This window comes from Bubalus kerabau, chromosome 12 (assembly GCF_029407905.1).
Source record: "Bubalus kerabau isolate K-KA32 ecotype Philippines breed swamp buffalo chromosome 12, PCC_UOA_SB_1v2, whole genome shotgun sequence".
Lineage (NCBI taxonomy): Eukaryota > Metazoa > Chordata > Mammalia > Artiodactyla > Bovidae > Bubalus > Bubalus kerabau.
Genome location: NC_073635.1, coordinates 30,173,667 through 30,196,822, shown reverse-complemented (window position 1 = coordinate 30,196,822; position 23,156 = coordinate 30,173,667). Strand labels below are relative to the sequence as shown.

At 42.7% G+C, this 23,156-nt stretch overlaps 1 protein-coding gene across 1 annotated transcript in view; it reads left to right on the top strand.

Annotated features, from left to right (window-relative positions):
- Nucleotides 1-20,613, top strand: part of B3GLCT (beta 3-glucosyltransferase) — a 120,547-nt gene extending 99,934 nt beyond the window's left edge. Inside the window, exons 14-15 of the mRNA XM_055542437.1 lie at nt 7,036-7,180; nt 18,619-20,613. Coding sequence (XP_055398412.1) covers nt 7,036-7,180; nt 18,619-18,786 — 313 coding nt within the window. The 3' untranslated portion in view covers nt 18,787-20,613. The remainder of the gene's footprint in view (nt 1-7,035; nt 7,181-18,618) is intronic.
- The last annotated feature ends 2,543 nt before the right edge of the window (nt 20,614-23,156 follow it).

Here is a 23,156-nt window from a genome sequence, read left to right as displayed (position 1 = left end):
TAGTGATTGCTTCTAGGCGGCCAGTTAGTTTTGATTGTCTGTTTGAATGAAAAAAATTTTGGGTATAGATTTTCATTTCAGAAAATAATTCATTAGACTTCTTAATTATCCAGTGCTTATTGATTGTATTTGGGGAAAAGAGTAGTTACAAAAGTTTAGATTTAAGCAATTATGGGATATTTGTGTGGGATTTATGGGTTTTAAATATAGTTAAGAATCAGTGCTTTTAGGTAAGCTTCTGCCTAATCTCTTATGGGGAGAGATTTTGATTTGATTTGTGTAGGTGAATCAGTCAAGCAGTTAGCCTGTTCTGTTGTTTCTATAGTATTTGCTGCTGGGTGTTTAGGGAGAATCTTCTTATCCACTGTAGTGATTTACACGTATTCAGCAGGTTTTGTTGAGTATCCACTATGTGGTGGGCAGCATTCACTGGATTGTAGGTTTCTGAACCCTCGGACTTTTTATTCTTACTTGGCAATCCCCTAGGTTAAAACCGGGCCTACGACTACAGGGTGGTCTTCCAGGGGTTCCTGTTTTGGTCTGGCCTGGTTAGTGGTGACTGAAGTATGGTCGTGGAGGTGGCCTTTCCGATTGATAACCAGGCCTGGGCAAGTTCTGATCTTTGTTGATCTACCTGAGGCCATTAGCAGTAGGAAGTAGGGGTCCACCGAGGCCTTGGAGAAGACATTAAAGCATCAAGCCGAGGAGTGTTGAGTTCGTCATCATTTAAGAAGGTTCCAGCTCTTTGCAGCCTTGTGGTAATGCATTAGTATCCTGGGTGAGGGGCTGGTGTCCATTAAGCCAGAGTTTCCCCTTTTGTAAAGGGTAGTGAGGGACAGGGAAGCCTGGCATGCTGCAGTCCATGGTGTTGCAAGGAGTCGGACACAACTGAGCGGCTGAACAACTGTGCTTTGTACTTGGGTCGATATATTTTGCAGCAGGAATGTGTTAATACTTTGACCCCAGAAGGGGCAGAGCCATAGCCTCCTGGTCCCCCCGCCCCTCGTCCTCCTCCCCGCTGTGCTGTTGTCAGAGACTCTCTGTGGTCCTCTCGCTGCCTGCTCAGAGGCTGCGCTGCCTTCCCGTTGCTGTTAGTCTGGACTCTCCTCTCCTACTGCAGGCATCTGACTAGAAGATGATCGCTCAGATTTCAACCAGACTCACACTGACCTGGATCGGGCCTCACTTTTAACCACTTCTCGTTGGCTAACCCCTAGCCCCCAGGTGCTCGAGACCCGGCCTTGGGGCTACGTCTCTAACCTGTCTTTCCTCCTGCCTTCCCACCCCCAGACCCTCTCGCCCGGGCAAGGCTCTTCCCTGGAAGCCGGCTCATCTAGGCTTCCACTCACTCATCTCTTCAGCAGTTCCTTAGGTTAGCGTGATTTGTATCTTATTTGGGTTTTTCTTTGCGGGACCAGGGGAGTGGAAGTCTTTTGCGCCCTTGTACAGCCCCTCATTTCCATTGGGATAAAGTCCAGTTTCCTCACTGGGGCTCACCAGGTCTGCCTCTGTCTTGGCAGATGCTGTTCTATCATCTTAGACTCATTTCTCTGCGCCCTCATTCTGAGAGAATTCATGCTGAACCTCTTTCAGTTCCTCAGAGGCACTGTCTTTTAACGCTTCCCTCATATACGGCGTCTGCTGGTCTCTTCATAGCACAGTTCCCCACCCCGCCCCCGCCGCCTTCCGCCTCTGTCACCTGGCTAATCCTTCTGCTTCTTGTGGACAATATATCATTCTCAAGCCCTAAGCTAGTCTGGCTCCTGAATCTGGGTTAGATACTTTGCTCATATACACGAAGCACATTATGCCGACCATTATCATTTAATCGCCTATTTACTTTCCTGTTTTCCACCCAAATTATGAATTATTTGAAGGCTGCACCTGCATCTCATTTCTCATTGCATCCTCACTGCCTGTCGTGGAGATGCAGTTTTACAGGGTCCAGGGGACAAATGAATAAGCAGATGCATGAACACTGGTACTGATCTTTATATGACTAACATGGACCAGTGTCATGTTCTGTTCATAGCAGCACTTCACAAAGATGCAGAAACATTCTTCATGAGATTGTCTCATTTCTGCCTTTGATAAAAGCTGCAGGCATAATAGTTTCTCTGATGTTACAAGAGACTTTTCTGATGATCTAGCTTAAGAACCAACATGCTTTTTTTCTAAACAGCAAGTCAGAATCAATCAATGGCTTTTAAAAACCAGTTAATGGATCACAACCAACATTTAAAAATAATGAAATATAGAACAGAACAGAATAAAATAGATATATTATGTAGCAAATGTTATGTGTATTTTTCAGTTTTACACACATACACAAAACATAAATGGTTACATATGGACTGTGTTTCTTGTTTCCTCACTGTGGTTTAGAGTCGAGTAAGTTTTTGAAAACCATTGCTTTAAATTAAGCCCCAGTTATCAGGGATAACCCAGGAATGTGGACTCCAGTGATGTATGTGTGGAAAATGAGACCTTTGCACTATTAGAATCCAGCTGTCTGTTTTCCACTTTGTTGCTTACTCCTTGAAAGTTTGGGTAATTAGAGATAATTAGTTCAATAACTGTTTTCTTAAAAAGTGCTTACATATGTTTGGGTATGAAGCTGTGCTCAGGATGTCATTGGTGATCTGGCTCCTCCTTAGAAGAGGCCTCGGCTCTGTTGCCCAGAGAGGCCACCATGACCTGTTCATCTGCTCAGAGCCCAGCACAGGTCTGGCCTGTTTCTGACACACTTCTGCAGGTGTCTTGATTTGCAGGTATGCCCTTGGCAAGTCCCTGACTCCTATTTTAGTCTTCCTTATTTTAAAACTATTTTTAAAATTACTGTATTGTATACTAAAGGAAGTCATATCATTAGTCTTATAGCCTTTCAACATCTTTTTTATAATTAACATTTTTTACTTTTATTTTTTTAACTGATGATTTACACAGTGTTGTGCTCATTTCTGCTGTACAGCAAAGTGACTCAGTTATATAGCCATTCTTCTCAAATATTCTTTTCCACCATGGTTTATCCCAGGAGACTGGATATAGTTCCTGTGCTATTCAATAGGACCTTGTAGTTTATCATTCTAAATGAAATAGCTTACATCTATAAGGAGAAGATGTTCAAGCTGGTTTTAGAAAAGGCAGAGGAACCAGAGATCAAATTGCCAACATCTGCTGGATCATGGAAAAAGCAAGAGAGTTCCAGAAAAACATCTATTTCTGCTTTATTGACTGTGCCAAAGCCTTTGACTGTGTGGATCACAATAAACTGTGGAAAATTCTGAAAGAGATGGGAATATCAGACCACCTGATCTGCCTCTTGAGAAATTTGTATGCAGGTCAGGAAGCAACAGTTAGAACTGGACATGGAACAACAGACTGGTTCCAAATAGGAAAAGGAGTACGTCAAGGCTGTATATTGTCACCCTGTCTATTTAACTTCTATGCAGAGTACATCATGAGAAACGCTGGGCTGGAAGAAGCACAAGCTGGAATTAAGATTGCCGGGAGAAATATCAATAACCTCAGATATGCAGATGACACCACCCTTATGGTAGAAAGTGAAGAGGAACTAAAAAGCCTCTTGATGAAAGTGAAGGAGGAGACTGAAAAAGTTGGCTTAAAGCTCAACATTCAGAAAACGAAGATCATGGCATCCGGTCCCATCACTTCATGGGAAATAGATGAGGAAACAGTGGAAACAGTGTCAGACTTTATTTTTCTGGGTTCCAAAATCACTGCAGATGGTGACTGCAGCCATGAAATTAAAAGACACTTCCTCCTTGGAAGGAAAGTTATGACCAACCTAGATAGCATATTCAAAAGCAGAGACATTACTTTGCTAACAAAGGTTCGTCTAGTCAAGGCTATGGTTTTTCCTGTGGTCATGTATGGATGTGAGAGTTGGACTGTGAAGAAGGCTGAGTGCCGAAGAATTGATGCTTTTGAGCTGTGGTGTTGGAGAAGACTCTTGAGAGTCCCTTGGACTGCAAGGAGATGCAACCAGTCCATTCTGAAGGAGATCAGCCCTGGGATTTCTTTGGAAGGACTGATGCTAAAGCTGAAACTCCAGTACTTTGGCCACCTCATGCGAAGAGTTGACTCATTGGAAAAGACCCTGACGCTGGGAGGGATTTGGGGCAGGAGGAGAAGGGGACGACAGAGGATGAGATGGCTGGATGGCATCACTGACTCGATGGACGTAAGTCTCAGTGAACTCCGGGAGTTGGTGATGGACAGGGAGGCCTGGCGTGCTGTGATTCATGGGGTCGCAAAGAGTCGGACATGACTGAGCGACTGGTCTGATCTGATCTGATCTGATAAAGAGAAGGAAATGGCATCCCACTCCAGTATTCTTGCCTGGAGAATTCCGTGGACAGTGGAGCCTGGTGGGCTGCAGTCCATGGGGTTGCAGAGTCGGACATGACTGACTAGCACCTACATCCATAACTCTAAACCCCCACTCCATCCCTCTTCCCCCCTTGGTAACCACAAGTCTCTTTTCTATGAGTCTGTTTCTGTTTTGTAGATAGATTCATTTGTGCCATATTTTAGATCCCACATAAAAAGCGCTGTCGCATGGTATTTGTCTTTCTTTCTGACAACTTCACTTAGTATGATAACCTCTAGTTGCATCCATGTTGCTGCAAGTGGCATTATTTCATTTTGTTTTTAATGACTGAGTAGCATTCCATTGTGGGTGTGTGCGTGCGTGTGTGTGTGTGTGTGTATTGCATCGTTTTTATCCATTCATCTGTTAGACGTTTTAGTTTCCACGTCTTGGCTGCTGTGAATAGTGCTGTGAATGCAGAGGTGCACGTCTCTTTTGAATTATAGTTTTGTCTGAGTGGGACTGTTGGATCATATGGTAATTCTAATTTTAGTTTTCTGAAGAACCTCTATACTATTTTGCATCGTGACCACATCAGCTTACATTCTTACCTACAGTGTGAGAGAGTTCCCTGTTCTCCACACCCTCTCCAGCATTTGTTATTTGTAGACTTTTTAATGATGGCCATTTTGACCAGTGTGAGGTGGTGCCTCGTTGTAGTTTTAGATTCTCATTTCTGTAATAATTAGCGATGTTGAACATCTTTTCCTGTGCCTGTTCGCTATCTGTATGTCTTCTTTGGAGAAATGTCTGTTAAGGTCTTCTGCTCAGTGTTTGGCTTGTTTTTCTGTTGAGCTGTATGAGCTATTTGTATATTTTGGAGATTAAGCCCTTGTTGCATCATTTGCAAATATTTTCACCCATTCCATAGGTTGTCTTTCTTTTATGACTTCTTTGCTGTACAAAAGCTTGTAAGTTTGATTAGGTCCCATTTGTTTATTTTATTTCTGTTGTCTTGGGAGGCTGACCTAAGAAAAATCATTGTAGCATTTATGTTGGAGAAGGTTTTACCTATGCTGTTTTCTAATTTTATGGTATCTGTCTTACATTTAAAGTCTTTAAGCCATTTTGAGAGTCACTGATGAATGCTCGATTTTTAAGAGAGGCAGTTCATGGTGAGTTTTCACACTTGCAGTTCCCTTTTGTATAGTTCACAGCACCATTTTTCTCCTTGTACAGCCCTATTTCCTTGTATCACCTTAAATAAAGAGCTTCTTTTTCGTCTTGTCGTACTCCATCCAGTCTTGTGACATGTCAGCAAAAGCAGGGAGTCTTCCATGTTGCTGCGTCACCGGCCGTGGTCACTGGTGCTGGTTACACAGTTCTGAACTGAGCCCCGCTGAGCGGGAACGGATGCGTTTGCATCGGGGACTGTGCTCAAGGGCTCTGTCCTCTTTCCCTCCCTCAAGAAGAGCTTTACAAACGCGGATCAGCAGACCTTTATTGAGGACTTACTGTGAGACCCTCTATTTGACGATGGGAATATATGGATACATAGATAGTTTTGCCGTCAGTAAAGTCTTTGCTTATAGGGAATGAACTTGTGAATCATTTTAGTCCTATCAGCTCTTGGGTTATTCATGATACGAAAACATCTAGTACTACTCTAGGACCAGAAGGGAAACTAGAAACTGATCTGTGCTTAAAAAGAAGAGAATTTATTGCAGGAACTTGGTACAAGGTATTGGAAAGGGCCAGAGGACTAAAAGGGAGCTGGTGGCTTTACCCAGAGCTCAGTAACTCCAGGAAGCACTGTTGTTCCCGAGGCTGGAGGAGCAGAAGATGCTGGATTTGGGAGCTGCTGGCACAGGTTGCTGCGGCCACCGCTGCTGTCAGGCTAGCAATGCAGCACCCGGGGCGGGCCCGGGACTGGCTGCCACTGCTGCTTGGGAACTGTCCCTAGAGCTCTGCCAGCCTGTGCCAGCGTTCCTGGAGCCTGTGGCTCCTGCATGCCCAACACCTGCCTCTGGCTAGAGACCAGCTGAGCCAGGAGCAGACGGCCTCCTCCAGGGATGTGCCCCTTGTTGTCAGGATGAAGCTGGGATGTAGCTGGCCAGGGAGTCTGGAGGGCACTGCAAAGTCCCCAGCTTCCTGCAGCGCTAGGGAGAGCGCAGAAAGGCGGGGACAGTGTGAGTTCCACTGGGAGGTGCCCGGCGTATCAGGTCAGGCAGCATTTTAGCACCAGTGGAGGCCAATCAGTCTCTTTCTCCCACCACCCTTCTCGAAATCACCTCATGGAGGCTTCTGTGAGCAGGAATCACGTGGACCACGCATATTTTCCAGTTAGATTTGATCTCATTGTCAGTTATCACCTGTATGACTTAGGTACCTTGTATATCCGGGTCCATCTGCCTGCTGGGGGAATGTTGGCAGATTTTGTTACTGATCTCATTAAGCATGTGTGAACTTATGAACTCTTCTAATTTTCCAGTGACATACTAGAAAAAGAATACTGCCTATTTATTTGTGTATAAGATATATATGAAGAAATACGCTTATTAAATAACTTAAGAGTGATTTTTATGAAACACTACTGATGTTGACATCTTTATGAGAAACGTGGCTCTCAACTCTATTTCCTCATTTAGATGACCAGTCGCAAGGCCCTAACTGCCTTCTCTGTCTGCTCTGGCTTCCCCCAGAATGGTTTTCAGCAAAGAGGCCATCAGGAGACTTCTCGCCAGCAAGTGTCGCTGCTACGGCAACGATGCTCCAGATGACATGGTCCTAGGCATGTGCTTCAGTGGCTTAGGAATCCCCGTGACTCACAGCCCTCTCTTCCATCAGGTGAGAAAAAGGGTTTTAGTCCCACCTCAGAGCGGGAGATGGGGATTTTCTTCTCACTTGAAGATCCTACTTTTTTCTCTTCACGTATTCTTCTGGAAACAGTCTTAAGAACTGTGTAGACAGGCTCCAGGCGGGGACATCTTTAACTAGACCTGTTTGTCCAGAGGGTTGATGCTGTACCTGTACAGCATGAAGACAGAACGCAGAAACATGTGCAGAATGAAATGGTGTTTCACCTGCATCCTTGCATGCGGGACCAGGCAGAAGCCGTTCCTTCCCCCCACCGCCTTTTGCGTTAAAAAAAAAATTGATGGCATTTAGAAACTATCAGATGCTATTTAGAAATATCAGGACTGACCCAATATTGTCCTGCTTACCACCGAGTGTTGGCAGTTCTCCACTGGCCTCAGTCTTTATAGCATTGGCTGCCTTTTTATTGGGCTTTCTCCCCTTTGGGTGCTATTAAACTAATTAAATTTCAGTATAGTATCTCAATAAGCATATATTCTGGGGTTTATAGAAGAGATGAGGTTATGTTCACAATGGGTGGTTGGCGCTAATAAGGTCACCATCCTGCAATGTGGGGTAAGAAGGAAATCCGATTACAGTATTTTTACATATTATGTAAAATTTTACAAAATAACCATAGCTCACACCCATTGTTGAGAAACTCAAAGCTTTTTGAAATTGGAAATATCTAAATGCACATGTATTTTAAGTGTCCTCCCTTACATTGAAAATAGAGTTGTCATGCTTATTCAATAACCAGTAGCCATACAGAGACTTGGGCATGACAGAAATAGCCCTGTAGGAGAACTTGAGCAAGGCACAGAGAGTGCCTAAGTTACCAGCAAAGGCAGAACCCATTTTTTGCGTTCTCGAGGACTGCAAGGAAGGATTAAAAAAAAGAACTCTACAATAAGAAATGTCTGAGAAGCCACCTCCTTGGTACAAGTCGGAAGGTACTTGGCCATCTTTTAAAACCTTGAGCCTATATGTGATGTTCTGAGGACTTAGAAAAGCAGGTTATCCTCTCTGACCCCTCTCTCTTGTTCTATCTCATAATGTTTCACTCACAGAGAGGAAGAACAATGAAAACTGTGGGTGTATAAGGGAAATAATTTGTCACTGGTAATATCACAGTCTTGGGGCTTCCCAGGTGGCTCAGTGGTAAAGAACCCGATGCAAGAGTTGCAGGTTCGATCCCTGGGTGGGGAAGATCCCCTGGAGGAAGGCATGGGAACCCACTCCAGTATTCTCGGCTGGAGAAATCCCATGGCCAGAGGAGACTGCTGGGCTACAGTCCCAGGGGCCGCAGAGAGTTGGACACGACTGAGCACACAGCACACATCACAGTCTTAGTTTTTTATAGCAGCTTCTTTAGGGAAGAATTCATTAGTAAATGAAGCGGTAAGGAGAAAAGAAAGAAGGAAAATAATCAGTAAATAAAAAGTCCTTTGAAAGTAATTTAAAAAGTGTTGTTTCCCAAACATTAAAACTCATGATTTTGCTAATTCACATAATACATTTTAAACCTTTCCAAAGTCAAAAAGTGTGCTCAAAACCCATCCTCCCCAACAGACACTGCTTTATCGTCCAATTCTTAAGCCTCTTTTAAGAGAGTTTGCCCTGATTTGGACATTACTTTCCATTTGTAATGTTTGAACACTGGAAAGAGTTGGACATGACACGTGAGTGACTAGTACTTTCACAGAAGAGAGTGTATCTGTTCATATTGAGAAAGAGGAAAAAAATCTAGGATTCTTGGTGAGTTAGAGTGGGTGTGTGGAAACAAGCTGGATTCAAAGTTGCCTGGGCCCCATTCCTTCTCTTTTGAGTCAGGGAAGGTTATTGTGAAATCACAGGTTCAGAACAGACCTCAAGGAGTGTGTAGTATAGCTCTCTGTTAAAAACAAAGTGTCTACAGCATGTGGTTTTTCTGCGGTTCCAAAATTATATGCCACTAATGGGTATAACTGTGGTCCGTGTGATAAGATTGATTGTTTTCTGTGATTATGGTTTGTGTGTCTGCCCTCTGATGCCTCAATGAATCAGCCTTGTCTAACTCAATGAAATTAAGCCGTGCTGTGTGTGGCCACCCAAGATGGGCGGGTCATCGTGGAGAGGTCTGACAGAATGTGGTCCACTGGAGAAGGGAATGGCAAACCACTTCAGTATTCTTGCCTTGAGAACCCCATAAACAGAATGAAAAGACAAAATGATAGGATACTGAAAGAGGAACTCCACAGGTTGGTAGGTGCCCAATATGCTACTATGGAGAAATAACTCCAGAAAGAATGAAGGGATGGAGCCAAAGCAAAAACAATACCCAGTTGTGGATATGACTTGTGATAGAAGGAAGGTCCGATGCTGTAAAGAGCAATATTGCATAGGAACCTGGAATGTTAGGTCCATGAATCAAGTCAAATTGGAAGTAGTCAAACAGGAGATGGCAAGACTGAACGTTGACATTCAAGGAAATCAGCAAACTAAAGTGTACTAGAATGGGTGAATTTAACTCAGATGACCATTTTATCTACTACCGTGGGCAGGAATCCCTTAGAAGAAATGGAGTAGCCATCATGGTCAACAAAAGAGTCCGAAATGCAGTACTTGGATGCAATCTCAAAAATGACAGAATGATCTCTGTTCGTTTCCAAGGCAAACCATTCAATATCACAGTAAACTAAGCCTATGCCCCTGGAGAAGGAAATGGCAACCCACTCCAGTGTTCTTGCCTGGAGAATCCCAGGGATGGGGGAGCCTGGTGGGCTGCCGTCTCTGGGGTCGCACAGAGTCGGACACGACTGAAGCGACTCAGCAGCAGCAGCAGCAGCAGCAGCAAGCCTATGCCCCAACCAGTAATGCTGAAGAAGCTGAAGTTGAACGGTTCTATGAAGACCTACAAGACCTCTTAGAACTAACACCCAAAAAAGATGTCCTTTTCATTATAGGGGACTGGAATGCAAAAGTAGGAAGTCAAGAGACACCTGGGGTAACAGGCAAATTTGGCCTTGGAATATGGAATGAAGCAGGGCAAACACTAAGAGAGTTTTGCCAAGAGAACGCACTGGTCATAGCAAACACCCTCTTCCAACAACACAAGAGAAGACTCTACACATGGACATCACCAGATGGTCAACACTGAAATCAGATTGATTACATTCTTTGCAGCCAAAGAAGGAGAAGCTCTATACAGTCAGCAAAAACAAGACCGGGAACTGACTGTGGCTCAGATCATGAACTCCTTATTGCCAAATTCAGACTTAAATTGAAGAAAGTAGGGAAAACCACTAGACCATTCAGGTATGACCTAAATCAAATCCTTTATGACTTATAGAGTGGAAGTAAGAAATAGATTTAAGGGGCTAGATCTGATAGACAGAGTGCTTGATTAACTATGGACAGAGGTTTGTGACATTGTACAGGAGACAGGGATCAAGACCATCCCCATGGAAAAGAAATGCAAAAAAGCAAAATGGCTGTCTGGGGAGGCCTTACAAATAGCTGTGAAAAGAAGAGAAGCCAAAGCAAAGGAGCAAAGGAAAGATATAAGCATCTGATTGCAGAGTTCCAAAGAATAGCAAGGAGAGATTAGAAAGCCTTCCTCAGCGATCAATGCAAAGAAATAGAGGAAAACAACAGAATGGGAAAGACTAGAGGTCTCTTCAAGAAAATTAGAGATACCAAGGGAACATTTCATGCAAAGATGGGCTTGATAAAGTAGAGAAATGATATGGACCTAACAGAAGCAGAAGATATTAAGAAGAGGTGGCAAGAAGACACAGAAGAACTATACAAAAAAGAGCTTCATGACCCAGTGATCACGATGGTGTGATCACTCACCTAGACCCAGACATCCTGGAATGTGAAGTCAAGTGGGCCTTAGGAAGCATCACTATGAACAAAGCTAGTGGAGGTGATGGAATTCCAGTTGAGCTATTTCAAATCATGGAAGATGATGCTCTGAAAGTGCTGCACTCAATATGCCAGCAAATTAGGAAAACACAGCAGTGGCCACAGGACTGGAAAAGGTCCGTTTTCATTCCAATCCCAAAGAAAGGCAATGCCAAAGAATGCTCAAACTACCGCACAATTGCACTCATCTCACACGCTAGTAAAGTAATGCTCAAAATTCTCCAAGCCAGGCTTCAGCAATACGTGAACTGTGAACTTCTAGATGTTCAAGCTAGTTTTAGGAAAGGCAGAGGAACCAGAGATCAAATTGCCAAGATCTGCTGGATCATCAAAAAAGCAAGAGAATTCCAGAAAAACATCTATTTCTGCTTTATTGACTATGCCAAAGCCTTTGACTGTGTGGATCACAATAAACTGTGGAAAATTCTGAAAGAGATGGAAATACCACACCATCTGACCTGCCTCTTGCGAAACCTATATACAGATCAGGAAGCCACAGTTAGAACTGGACATGGAACAACAGACTGGTTCCAAATAGGAAAAGGAGTACGTCAAGGCTGTACACCCTGCTTATTTAACTTATATGCAAAGTCCATCATGAGAAACACTGGGCTGGAAGAAGCACGAGCTGGAACCAAGATTGCCGGGAGAAATATCAATAACCTCAGATATGCAGATGACACCACCCTTATGGCAGAAAGTGAAGAGAAACTAAAAAGCCTTTTGATGAAAGTGAAAGAGGAGAGTGAAAAAGTTGGCTTAAAGCTCAACATTCAGAAAACTAAGATCATGGCATCCGGTCCCATCACTTCATGGGAAATAGATGGGGAAACAGTGGAAACAGTGTCAGACTTTATTTTTGGGGGCTCCAAAATCACTGCAGATGGTGATTGCAGCCATGAAATTAAAAGACGCTTACTCCTTGGAAGGAAAGTTATGACCAACCTAGATAGCATATTCAAAAGCAGAGACATTACTTTGCCAACAAAGGTCCGTCTAGTCAAGGCTATGGTTTTTCCAGTAGTCATGTATGGATGTGAAAGTTGGACTGTGAAGAAGGCTGAGCGCCGAAGAATTGATGCTTTTGAACTGTGGTGTTGGAGAAGACTCTTGAGAGTCCTTTGGACTGCAAGGAGATCCAACCAGTCCATTCTAAAGGAGATCAGTCCTGGGATTTCTTTGGAAGGACTGATGCTAAAGCTGAAACTCCAGTACTTTGGCCACCTCATGCGAAGAGTTGACTCATTGGAAAAGACTCTGATGCTGGGAGGGATTGGGGGCAAGAGGAGAAGGGGACGACCGAGAATGAGATGGCTGGATGGCATCACCGACCCGATGGACATGAGTTTGTGTGAACTCCGGGAGTTGGTGATGGACAGGGAGGCCTGGCGTGCTGGGATTCATGGGGTCACAAAGAGTCGGACACGACTGAGCGACTGAACTGAATGGGTATGGCATGGCCAGTGAATCTTGTGAAGAAAATTGTCAAAGTAACCATTTGAGGACTCGGGAAGTCAACCAGAAAGCATCGAGAAGCGTGAAATCCTGAAAAACTACTATAGTTTGGGGGTAATAGCAACAGAGTCTGAGGCCTTTCTGGCTGAAACCCCCAATCCTACCTGATTTCCATCCCAGCTTGATTAGAGAGAGCAGCAGTTTGACCAGTATGGGCCAGGTTGGAAAAAAAAACAAGTTTTCTGTCAGGGGGTGAACTTGATTGGGAAAGAGATGAAAACCACAGGTGTGCCAGCTAAAATTGTCAAACTTGGGTAGGAAACAAACAAGAAAAACCCACATCTTCACTGGCCTGAGATTGTAGTTTCAATTATGGTGAAGAAATTTATTGTCAGAAGTTTATATGTAATCCCCTGGACATAAGAGCCTAGTAGGGCTAGATGGCTTCCCTGGTGGCTCATCGGTAAAGAATCTGCCTGCAGTGCAGGAGATGTGGGTTCCATCCCTGGGTTGGGAAGATCCACTTGAGGAGAAAATAGCAACCTACTCCAGTTTTCCTGTCTGGGGAAATCCCATGGATAGGGGAGTCTGGCAGGCTATCTAGTCCTTGGGATCACAAAGAGTCGGACTCGACTGAGTCACTAAACAAGGCAGGGCTGGATAAGCCAGCCACAGTTCTCTGGCCCACTGGGAAGCTCTGTGCGTGCACGTGGGATGGTGATGAACCTGAGAGAAAGTCAAGGCCAAGGCATGTTTGAAAATCCACTGAAGTTTTGAACGTCCTTTGCAATCCAAATGTAGACTGAAGCTTTATGGACTTGAGATGTCTGAGTCCAATCTCTGCCTATAGTATAATCTAATACAGTTGATTAGATTAAGTTGCTCAGGCATAGGAGTGACTTGTAGAAAATCATACTAAAAAATGAGAATTAAAGCTTGAGGAAAAAAGCAGCCACACATTCCAGGGAGAAGGCATCTATGGTATAAGTTCAATTAAGTTAGTCTTTTATAAAGAGTAGTAAAAGTGAACAAATTTGTGAGTTGCTATAACACATTATTTAAAATAGCCAGTTTCCAACCAATTATGGTGAAAGTTGCAAAGAAACATATTCAGGGAGAAATGTAGTCAACAGAAATGGACTCTGAATGGGACCAGGTATTAGATTTGACAGACCAAGGCTTCAAAGCACCTAATTAAAAAATTAAAAAAAAAACTATAATCAAATAATTAAAGGAAAATATTACAGTAACTCAATGAATAGCAAATCTTAATAGAAAGATAGAAACTTTAATAAAGAACCAGATGGAAACTCTATAGTTGTAAAACCCAACAAATGAAATGAGAAATTACCTAAATGAACTTAACAGTAGATTGGAGATGCAAAAGAAACAATCAGTAAGTTTGAAGGCAAATGAATAGAAATTACCTAATCCAAAGAACAGAAACGAGACTAAAGAAAAATGAACATGTCCTCAAAGTGGTAAAACATAAAGTATATCAACATACATTTAATGGGAGTTCTTTTTAAAAAGAGAAGGGAGAAAAAAATGGGACAGTTTTTTTTTTGTTGTTTTTTTTTTAAGAAGAAAGAACATTTTCTCAAATGTTGTAATGAGACGCAATCTGTTGGTCTGAGGAACTCAACAAGGCCCTTACAGGAGAATCTGGAAAAGATTACACATGAACATGTTCAGTCGTTGAAAAACAATGACGAAGTGAAAACCTTAATAAAAAAACCTAATGAAAATTGAAATTAAAATGTTATTGGCTAATGTCTCATTAGAAATAATAGAGACCTGAAGGCAGAAAGAAAAGGAAGAATTTAACCAACAATTTGTATCAGTAAAACTATCCTTCCAAAATGAAAGTGGAATAAAGACATGCAGTTCAGTTCAGTTTAGTTCAGTCGCTCAGTCATGTCCGACTCTTTGCGACCCCATGAATCGCAGCACACCAGGCCTCCCTGTCCATCACCAACTCCCAGAGTTCACTCAAACTCACGTCCATCGAGTTGGTGATGCCATCCAGCCATCTCATTCTCTGTCGTCCCCTTCTCCTCTTGCCCCCAATCCCTCCCAGCATCAGAGTTTTTTCCAATGAGTCAACTCTTCGCATGAGGTGGCCAAAGTACTGGAGTTTCAGCTTTAGCATCAGTCCTTCCAAAGAACACCCAGGACTGATCTCCTTTAGAATGGACTGGTTGGATCTCCTTGCAGTCCAAGGGACTCTCAAGAGTCTTCTCCAACACCACAGTTCAAAAGCATCAATTCTTCGGCGCTCAGCCTTCTTCACAGTCCAACTTTCACATCCATACATGACCACAGGAAAAACCATAGCCTTGACCAGACGAACCTTTGTTGGCAAAGTAATGTCTCTGCTTTTGAATATGCTATCTAGGTTGGTCATAACTTTCCTTCCAAGGAGTAAGCGTCTTTTAATTTCATGGCTGCAATCACCATCTGCAGTGATTTTGGAGCCCCCAAAAATAAAGTCTAACACTGTTTCCCCATCTATTTCCCATGAAGTGATGGGACCGGATGCCATGATCTTAGTTTTCTGAATGTTGAGCTTTAAGCCATTACCAGATAAACAAAAAGTGAGAAGAACTTTTTGCTAGCAGACATTCCCTTCCCTTAAAAAAAGCTAAAGAAAATCCTTTGGGCTGAGAGAAAATGATACCATGTGGTACCTGGAATATATAAGCGAGTGATTAAGTACACTGGAAAGACCATATGTATATACATGCTTGTGTATATATATACACGTGTATAAAAAATTAAGAAAAATGTGAGCATAAAATATCTGTATGTGTATATACACATATCTTTCCACAAGCACTGGAACAAAGGGAATCACTTTGCAGTACACCTGAAACTAACGCAACGCTGTAAATTAACTATATTTCAATTTAAAAAATGGTATAAAAAACTAAAAAAAAAACATACCGTGCAAATCACAAGAGAGCTTGAGTGGCTATAGTAATATTAAAAACAATACATTTTAAGAACAGAAATATTAACTAGACAGAAAGTGGGACATTTCATGACAAAATGTCAATACATCAAGAGAAAAAATGATTATAATATAACACGTGTTTATAGCTAACAGATCTTCACATTACATGAACTAAATGGAATTGAAAGGAGAAACAGACAAGTATTAGCTACTGGTCACATAAAAAACATTTCATTTGACAATAGAATAAACTTTCTTTTTCAAATGTATATGGAATATTCTCTAGGATAGACCAGAAGCTAAGTCATATTGTTTTGCCCAATATATTTAAAAGGATTGAAAACATACATAGTACACCCCCAAGAACAGTGGAATGAAATTAGAATCAACAGAAAATGGAGACATTCCCCCAGTATTTGGAAATTAAACAACATGCTTTAAAATAACCCTTGGGCTGAAAAAAAAATAATCATAGGAAAATTAGAAAATGAGAACACAACATATCCAAAAATTTGAGTTCAGCTATCGAGTGATTAGTAGGAAATTTATAGTTTTAAATATGTTGTGCTGTGCTTCCCTGGTGGCTCAGACAGTGAAGAATCCACCTGCAGTGCAGGAGACCCCGGTTTGATCCCTCGGTCGGGAAGATTCTCTGGAGAAGGACACGGCAAACCCACTCCAGTATTCTTGCCTGGAGAATCCTATGACAGCGGAGGCTGGTGACCTTTGGACCCTGTGACCACAGGGTCACAAGGAGTCAGACACGACTGAACGACTAACACTCTCACTTTCACATGATAGAGTGTTAGTAGGAAATTTATAGTTTTAAACATGTTGTGCTGTGTTGTGCTTAGTCGCTCAGTCATGTCCGACTCTCTGCGATGTTAGGAAGGAACAAAGATATTAAATTACTAGTCTTAAGTTTCTACATTGAGAGCAGAAGAATATAAAATCAAATCTGAACTATGTGGAATAAAAGAAATATTAAAGATCAGAGCACAAATAATGAAATAGGAAACAGAATATCAGTTAAACCAAAAATTAGTTCTGGTCTGATTAACCTTTAACTAGCTTGACCAACAGAAAACCAGTTGTTCTGTTTTTGCTGTTGTTTGTTGGTTAGTTGCTAAGTTGTATCCAACTCTTTTGTTACCCTGAGGACTGTAGCCTGCCAGGCTTCCTTGTTCATGGGCTTTCCCAGGCGAAAATACAGGAGTGGGTAGCCATTCCGTTCTCCAGGGGATCTTCCCCACCCAGGGATCTATCCTGAGTCTCCTGCATTGCATCAGAGAGGATGTAAGTTGCCAAACCCAGAAGTGAAAAAGGGGCATCATTATATACCCTACCAAAATTATACCAACAAATCAGACAGTTTAAATGAAGTGGAGAAATTTCTAGAATCACACTTTTTAAGCAAGTCTATTTCTTAAGAAATAGAAAATGTATTTAAACCTTTATACATTGATGAAACTGAATTCGAGAAGCAGCAAGAATGTTTCCCAACTCAGTTTATGATGCCACAGATGTATGCTGTATCCCCAGGAGCAAGCACTAAGAAGATCACTTAAAAAATAGCTAAAAAATTAACAAAGGGATTAAAATGGGATATCACAAAAGTAAACCAAAGGCCAGCATTTCTCTTGAACACAGATGTAAAAATTCATAATAAAATGTTAACCAGCAAATCTAGCAAAGTGTCAAAATTGTTGCTTGTTTTTCACACTTAAAAATGAACTGTTGGGAGATACAATTACATCTAAAAGGAAAAAATAAATCCATAATACCTTTGCCTCTATTGACGCAGATTCCAGAAGTGATTGATTGCATCTCAGGAGTCATCCATGGAAGTCAAGTGCAGGCTTATTAAGCATTCAGTTCAGTTCAGTTCAGTCGCTCAGACGTGTCCGACTCTTTGTGAAATCATTTCTGATAAATGAGGTCACGGAAAAGAACAAGACAAAACCGGAAAAGTAGAGTGCACCCAGAGCAGCATCTGTGATGCTCAGAAGTCTGTACTGCCTCTGATAATCAACCTCTGGGCTCAAATACCAAAGAGAATCGACACAGGCAGAGGGGGCGCTGTGTACACAGAGAGAGAGATGGCTTAAAACTGCAGGAGGACATAAGTTGGGCAAAATGTAAACCTTATCTGTAGAGATGACAGCTCGCTGAACAGTGCAACAAATGGAGGTTAAAACTATTTTAGACGCTTTACAGCTGTACTGAGCTATGATTTACATCCCATACACAGTTCTCACACAGTGATGGTGTGAATGGCAGCTTGAAACATCTTAGCAAATTTCCAGAGTTAGACCATCACAACCCTGGTCTTATGGCCCGATAGTCAGGCCCCCCACACTTCCCTTGAATGGCTTTGCAGCCATTCCCCACTGCATTTGCAGACCCAGGACACCACAGGTTCGCTTCGTGTCTCTACTGCTGTTACTGTTCAGTCACTAAATTGTGTCTCTTTGCGACCCTATGGACTGTAGCATTGTCCTTCATTATCTCCTGGAGTTTGCTCAGACTCACATCTATTGAGTCAATGATGCCATCCAGCCATCAACCATGTGTCTCTACAGTGCTGCCTTTTCTAGACCTGTCCTTGTCCCTGATGAGACCTGTGTTTCCCTTCTCTGAAAGACATATGCTTGATTCCACATCAGAACATCAGAAGAGCAACAGGAACCCCCAGAACGCTTTGCCCAACCTCGCCATACACACACCATGTATGGCCAGAGTTTCTTTAGACCTGGGAAGTAAGTTTTTCTGCCTCTCTGCAGAAGTTTTAATAGTAACTTCAATGACTTATCAAGGAAACCTTTTCATATTACCACAGTTGATCTCTCAGGGGCATGGCTGTGGAACCTAGGAGCAGAATGCGGCTGTGTTTGGAGCATTGTGCTGGGGTTAAGGAAGTAACTGGAGATGCAGAAGCAAAGAGCCTAGAGGCAGATTTTCCTGGAAAGGATTCTCCTCTTTGCTGTTAGATTCCCATAACCAACACCAGCTCTGGAAGGAAAGCAGTCGATCCACACATTTAAATGTTATTCTAAAGCAGGACTGTTCCCGGTGAGTGAGAGGGTGCGATTCTCTGTTCTGTCTGCAGGCGCGGCCCGTGGATTACCCTAAGGACTACCTGTCTCACCAGGTTCCCGTGTCTTTCCACAAGCACTGGAACATCGATCCCGTGAAGGTCTACTTCACGTGGCTGGCGCCCCGTGAGGAGGACCGAGCCAGACAGCAGAACCGAAGAGGCCTCAGAGAGGAGCTGTGAAGCACGGAGCCCACGGGCACGGGTCGGAGGCCGAGACTCGAGCTGTCCTGCTGGGCTGCGTCTCGAGGCTCACCTGTACGTGACACACGGCGTTGCAAGCGTCCTGACTGCAGGTGGACGTGTGATGTGGTCATTTTTGAGTTGGGGGCGGGGAAGAAGTCATAGAGAAAATAGATTTTTTTTCTTTTCTGGGGAAAAAAAATCACTTGCGTTGGCATTATGCAGTTCTTGTAATACACAATGATTACTGTGTATTTTTCAAGCTGTGAAACAGCAGCTTTATTTCTGTCACAGAAAAATAAATGGTACCAGAAGTCTCCTTCCTGTCCTCACTCTTCATTATAACGGACGTGTCAGCTGGGCATGAGGCTGGAGAGACGTGACTGTCTTCACCATTATACATAAAATAAAGAAGAGAAGGTGTCTTGACCTGGATCTTACCATGGGGCCAACTTTTAAACCATACTATTGATGATCGAAATGATTTCCTGGTAACTCAGTAGGAAGACTGCTATATTAAGGATCATTCGTAAAACATCATAAAAGTCTAGCAAATGAAAAAAGCCCCTGGAGTCTGTAATCAGGGTTGTTATGTTTTATCTGTTTTTCTGTTTATGCCTCATAAAAAGAGAATAAGAAGTCTTCTGCGAGAGTTTTCTGCTTCTTTAGAGGTTCATCTGTGTTCTATTTCTCCCTGAAGCCCTATTTTTATGACCTACTTATAACACAAAAGTGTACTGACTGCTGCCAGAAAAGTGTTCTTAGTATTTAAAAAACAGCGTTGTATTTTATTCAAGTCACTGAGTTCTGTGTAAAGTCTCAGCAAGTATATTAAACTAATTGTACCTGGTATTTTATTCTTATTGTATATTACGTAATGACTCCAGACTCAGAAAGGACCTCCCCAGTGTCAGGGAGGGCTGCATGGTGATTTGGCAACTTCCCAGGGTTCTCAAGGAATTAAATCTGCAAACAGTACTTTGAAACTGCACTAATTTCCACATCATCGCTTTAATATATAGTAATTTAATACACTATTAATTTTTAAAGCTTATTCTGTATTTGACATTTAATTATATAATTCCATTTTCTAAAGGTCTTTGCACAAAATTTGATTTTACTGTGTCTTAAACTAATTTTGGCATAGTAAAATACTTTTTAAAAAATAAAAATTATTAATTTTGTTTATAATGTTTTTATATCCAAGCATAGGGTCTTAAAGCTGTGCCACCAAACGTACCCATGTGTGTGTTTTAACGATACATTTTTCTTGCAGCTTATAAGGATTTCCAAAACAATGCAATAGTATTTATCATTTTTCCAAACCAGCCAATACCAAGACTGGTGTGTTTTCAGTGATAACTGAACACACTGGATTCATTTCTCTGAAAGTGGATTTTGTGGTCTGTCCGGGGAATGGATCCAGCGTGATCGGTTGGGTGAGACGCGCCTGAAGGATTTACGCGTCTGGACGCCACGGCTGATGACGTCAGCACGCTGTAGCTGGGATTCCCGTCGCTGTCGCCGTCGTAGCCACCTTCGTGGTCCTGTAGTAACGCACCTGGAGGGCTGGGCTGCCTGACCCTGGAGAAGAGCCTTCAGCTCCTACTCGTGCCTGCCGTCGTCACACTCAGACGACAGTGTGTTCCTCTGACAGGACTGAACGTGAAGCATCTCTACGTGAAGGGCCTCATCAAGCTTTCTCTGTTACGATGACCTGTGCCTTCTGCTGATACCGGGGCGCCTCCTCTGGTACTTTTAGGTATTCTGTTAATTATGTTTACTTTTTGGAACTGTGTAAGCCTAACAATAAGTAAAAGGACTTTGCCTAAGTTTCTGATTTCTCCAATGTATTTATGAGTCCGAGTGGAGTGGGAGTGGGGAGGGCCATGGGGAAAAGGAAATAATGAAATCAGAGGAGGAAGTTGGCAGCTGGGTAAACACAGTTTTTAAAAAGAAAACTAAAAACCTATCCTTTTGAAAGGATAACCATGGACATTGAAGATGTATTTACACATGGTCTATAAAACCATTATCTATTTTATTATATAATGAATTGGAAATATGTTGAACTGATTCTCATAGAGTTCGTATCTTAAGAACTAGCTTTGAATCTGAACTTTCCTGGACAGACACTGTCCTTTGCATATTTTCTGTGTCTTTTAAATAGGAATTTACTTCAAATGGCTATTTTAATACTGGGGTATCACTGTCAAGGAGTTGCAGGTGGAGTCACTAGAATGCCATTTTTGCTTTTAAGCCACTTCTGCTGATAGAGCCAAAACAAGCTTCCTGACTAAACAGGACTTTTACATTTTGTAGCAAAACAGAAATCCAAACATAAACACAGCCTTTACAGACTGTTTGGGAACAAAGGGCCATGGGCATGCGACTGCCAGTGATGCTTGGCATGGGTGTGTACGTATCAGTGCTGAGTTTCATGATTTACTGAATACCTGCAGTACTTCCACAAACATATCCATTGCGGTTATTTCTGTATTTTCCTCAAAAATTTATAACAGAGTAGACATTTGTAAGAATGTCTCTGCTGTCTTCCATTCATAATCAGAGATGGAACTTACCTGGACTAAAATGGATCAATCAGTAGATTCATTCAGCAACTATTTCTTAAACCCTTACTACATGTCAGACCTTCCAGGATGACCCTTGCCTCTTGTCTGCCCTCCTCACAGTGTTACCCCGGCATCCTTGAATGCCTGGCACACAGTAGGTGCTATCATTTTATGTCCTCAAGCTTTCTATCAACATGTCACCTGCAAAATATGCTTTCCTTCTATCTATAGTAAGTGAAGGCTTTGGGACTTCTCTGGTCCAATGGCCAAGACTCCCTATGCAGGGGGCCCGGGTTCCATCCCTGGTCAGGGAACTAGACCCCACATGCCGCAACTAAGAGTTCACACACAGCAACTAAAGATCCTGCATACTGCAACAAAGACCCAGTGCAGACAGATAAATAAATATTAAAAGAAAGAAAGGGAAGACTTGGTTTCTGGCATTAAGTCTTTTAGCACATGTTTTCACTTTAAAGACACATATTCCTGGAAGGAGTTGGGGTAGGTACAAGGGAAAAGGACATAAACCAGTAATAAGATGATTTATAATAATAATAAATGCTCTAAATTAGACACTGAGAACAGGGAGACAGAACCGGGTGGGGCTTGGGGACTCCTTTGGATGGAGTGGTCAGAGAGGGCTGCTGAGAAAGGGATGCCGAGTGAAGACCCCACCGAATACACAGTCAGGAATGCAGAGAGAGATGCACGCAGTGTCTAGGAAGGGGGGACGGCAAACCTGAAGGCTCTAAGGTGGGGACAAATCTGGCATGTCCAAAAACAAGAGCAAGCCTGTGTGACTGCTTGGCTGTTGTCACAGTTATCATTAAACATCCAGCTGATGTCAAATAAACAGTTGCTATGGAAGTCTGGAGCTCAGTGCAGAAGTCAGAGCCAGCGTTATAATTTCGGGACTTACCAGTAATTTTTAAAGATTTTGGAAGCCCACAGGACTGGACAAGATCGCGTTGGGAGAGAAGGAAACCGAGTCAGCCTGAGCAGGAGGGTCAGGGGGATGGAAGGGAAACTCGGGACAGGTTTGTGTAAAGGAAACCAAGGAAAGAGCCTTCTGAGAAGCAAGTGGTCGTGTGTCACATGTTGCCAAGAGGCCCATTAGGAGAGGATGGGGAAGGGACAGCGTGACCTAGCAGCATGGGAGTGACCTTGACGAGATGGCTCCCGGAAAGGCGGCAGAGTGGGAACTGAGATGCAGAGAGCAAGAATAAACATTTGGAGGGGTCTATCGTCATCAAGTCGCTCAGTCGTGTCTGACTCTTTGTGACCCCAGGTACTGTAGCCCACCAGGCTCCTCCATCCATGGAATTTTCTCGGCAAGAGTACTGGAGTGGGTTGCCATTTCCTTCTCCAGAGGGTGAGCAGTCTATAGTTAGTTCTTTTTATGATTTAAAGACAGGCTAAGTAGTTTGAGGGAAACCATGGGATCTCTGGAGTTTTTATTTTAAGGTGGGAGATTCTAGGAGACGTCAATGTGAGATGCGAGTGATAAGTAGAGGGAAAAGGATGAGAGATTGGACTGGCGTCCTGGTGACATGGAGGGGGGGATCCACAGAGTCCAGTGCAGGAATCTTGACAGGAGGGTCTACTGTCAAGAGGAAGGTTGTTCGATTTGCTGACATGAAGATGTGGGTACTGACACTGATCATTTCTGTTAAGTGTGAGACAGGGTTGTTTGCTGAGAATGTCTGACTTTTTACACAGGTTTACTTCACGGAAATGGCAACATTAATAACAACGACGATGATGGCAACCACTTATGTGATGCTTATTATACTTGGC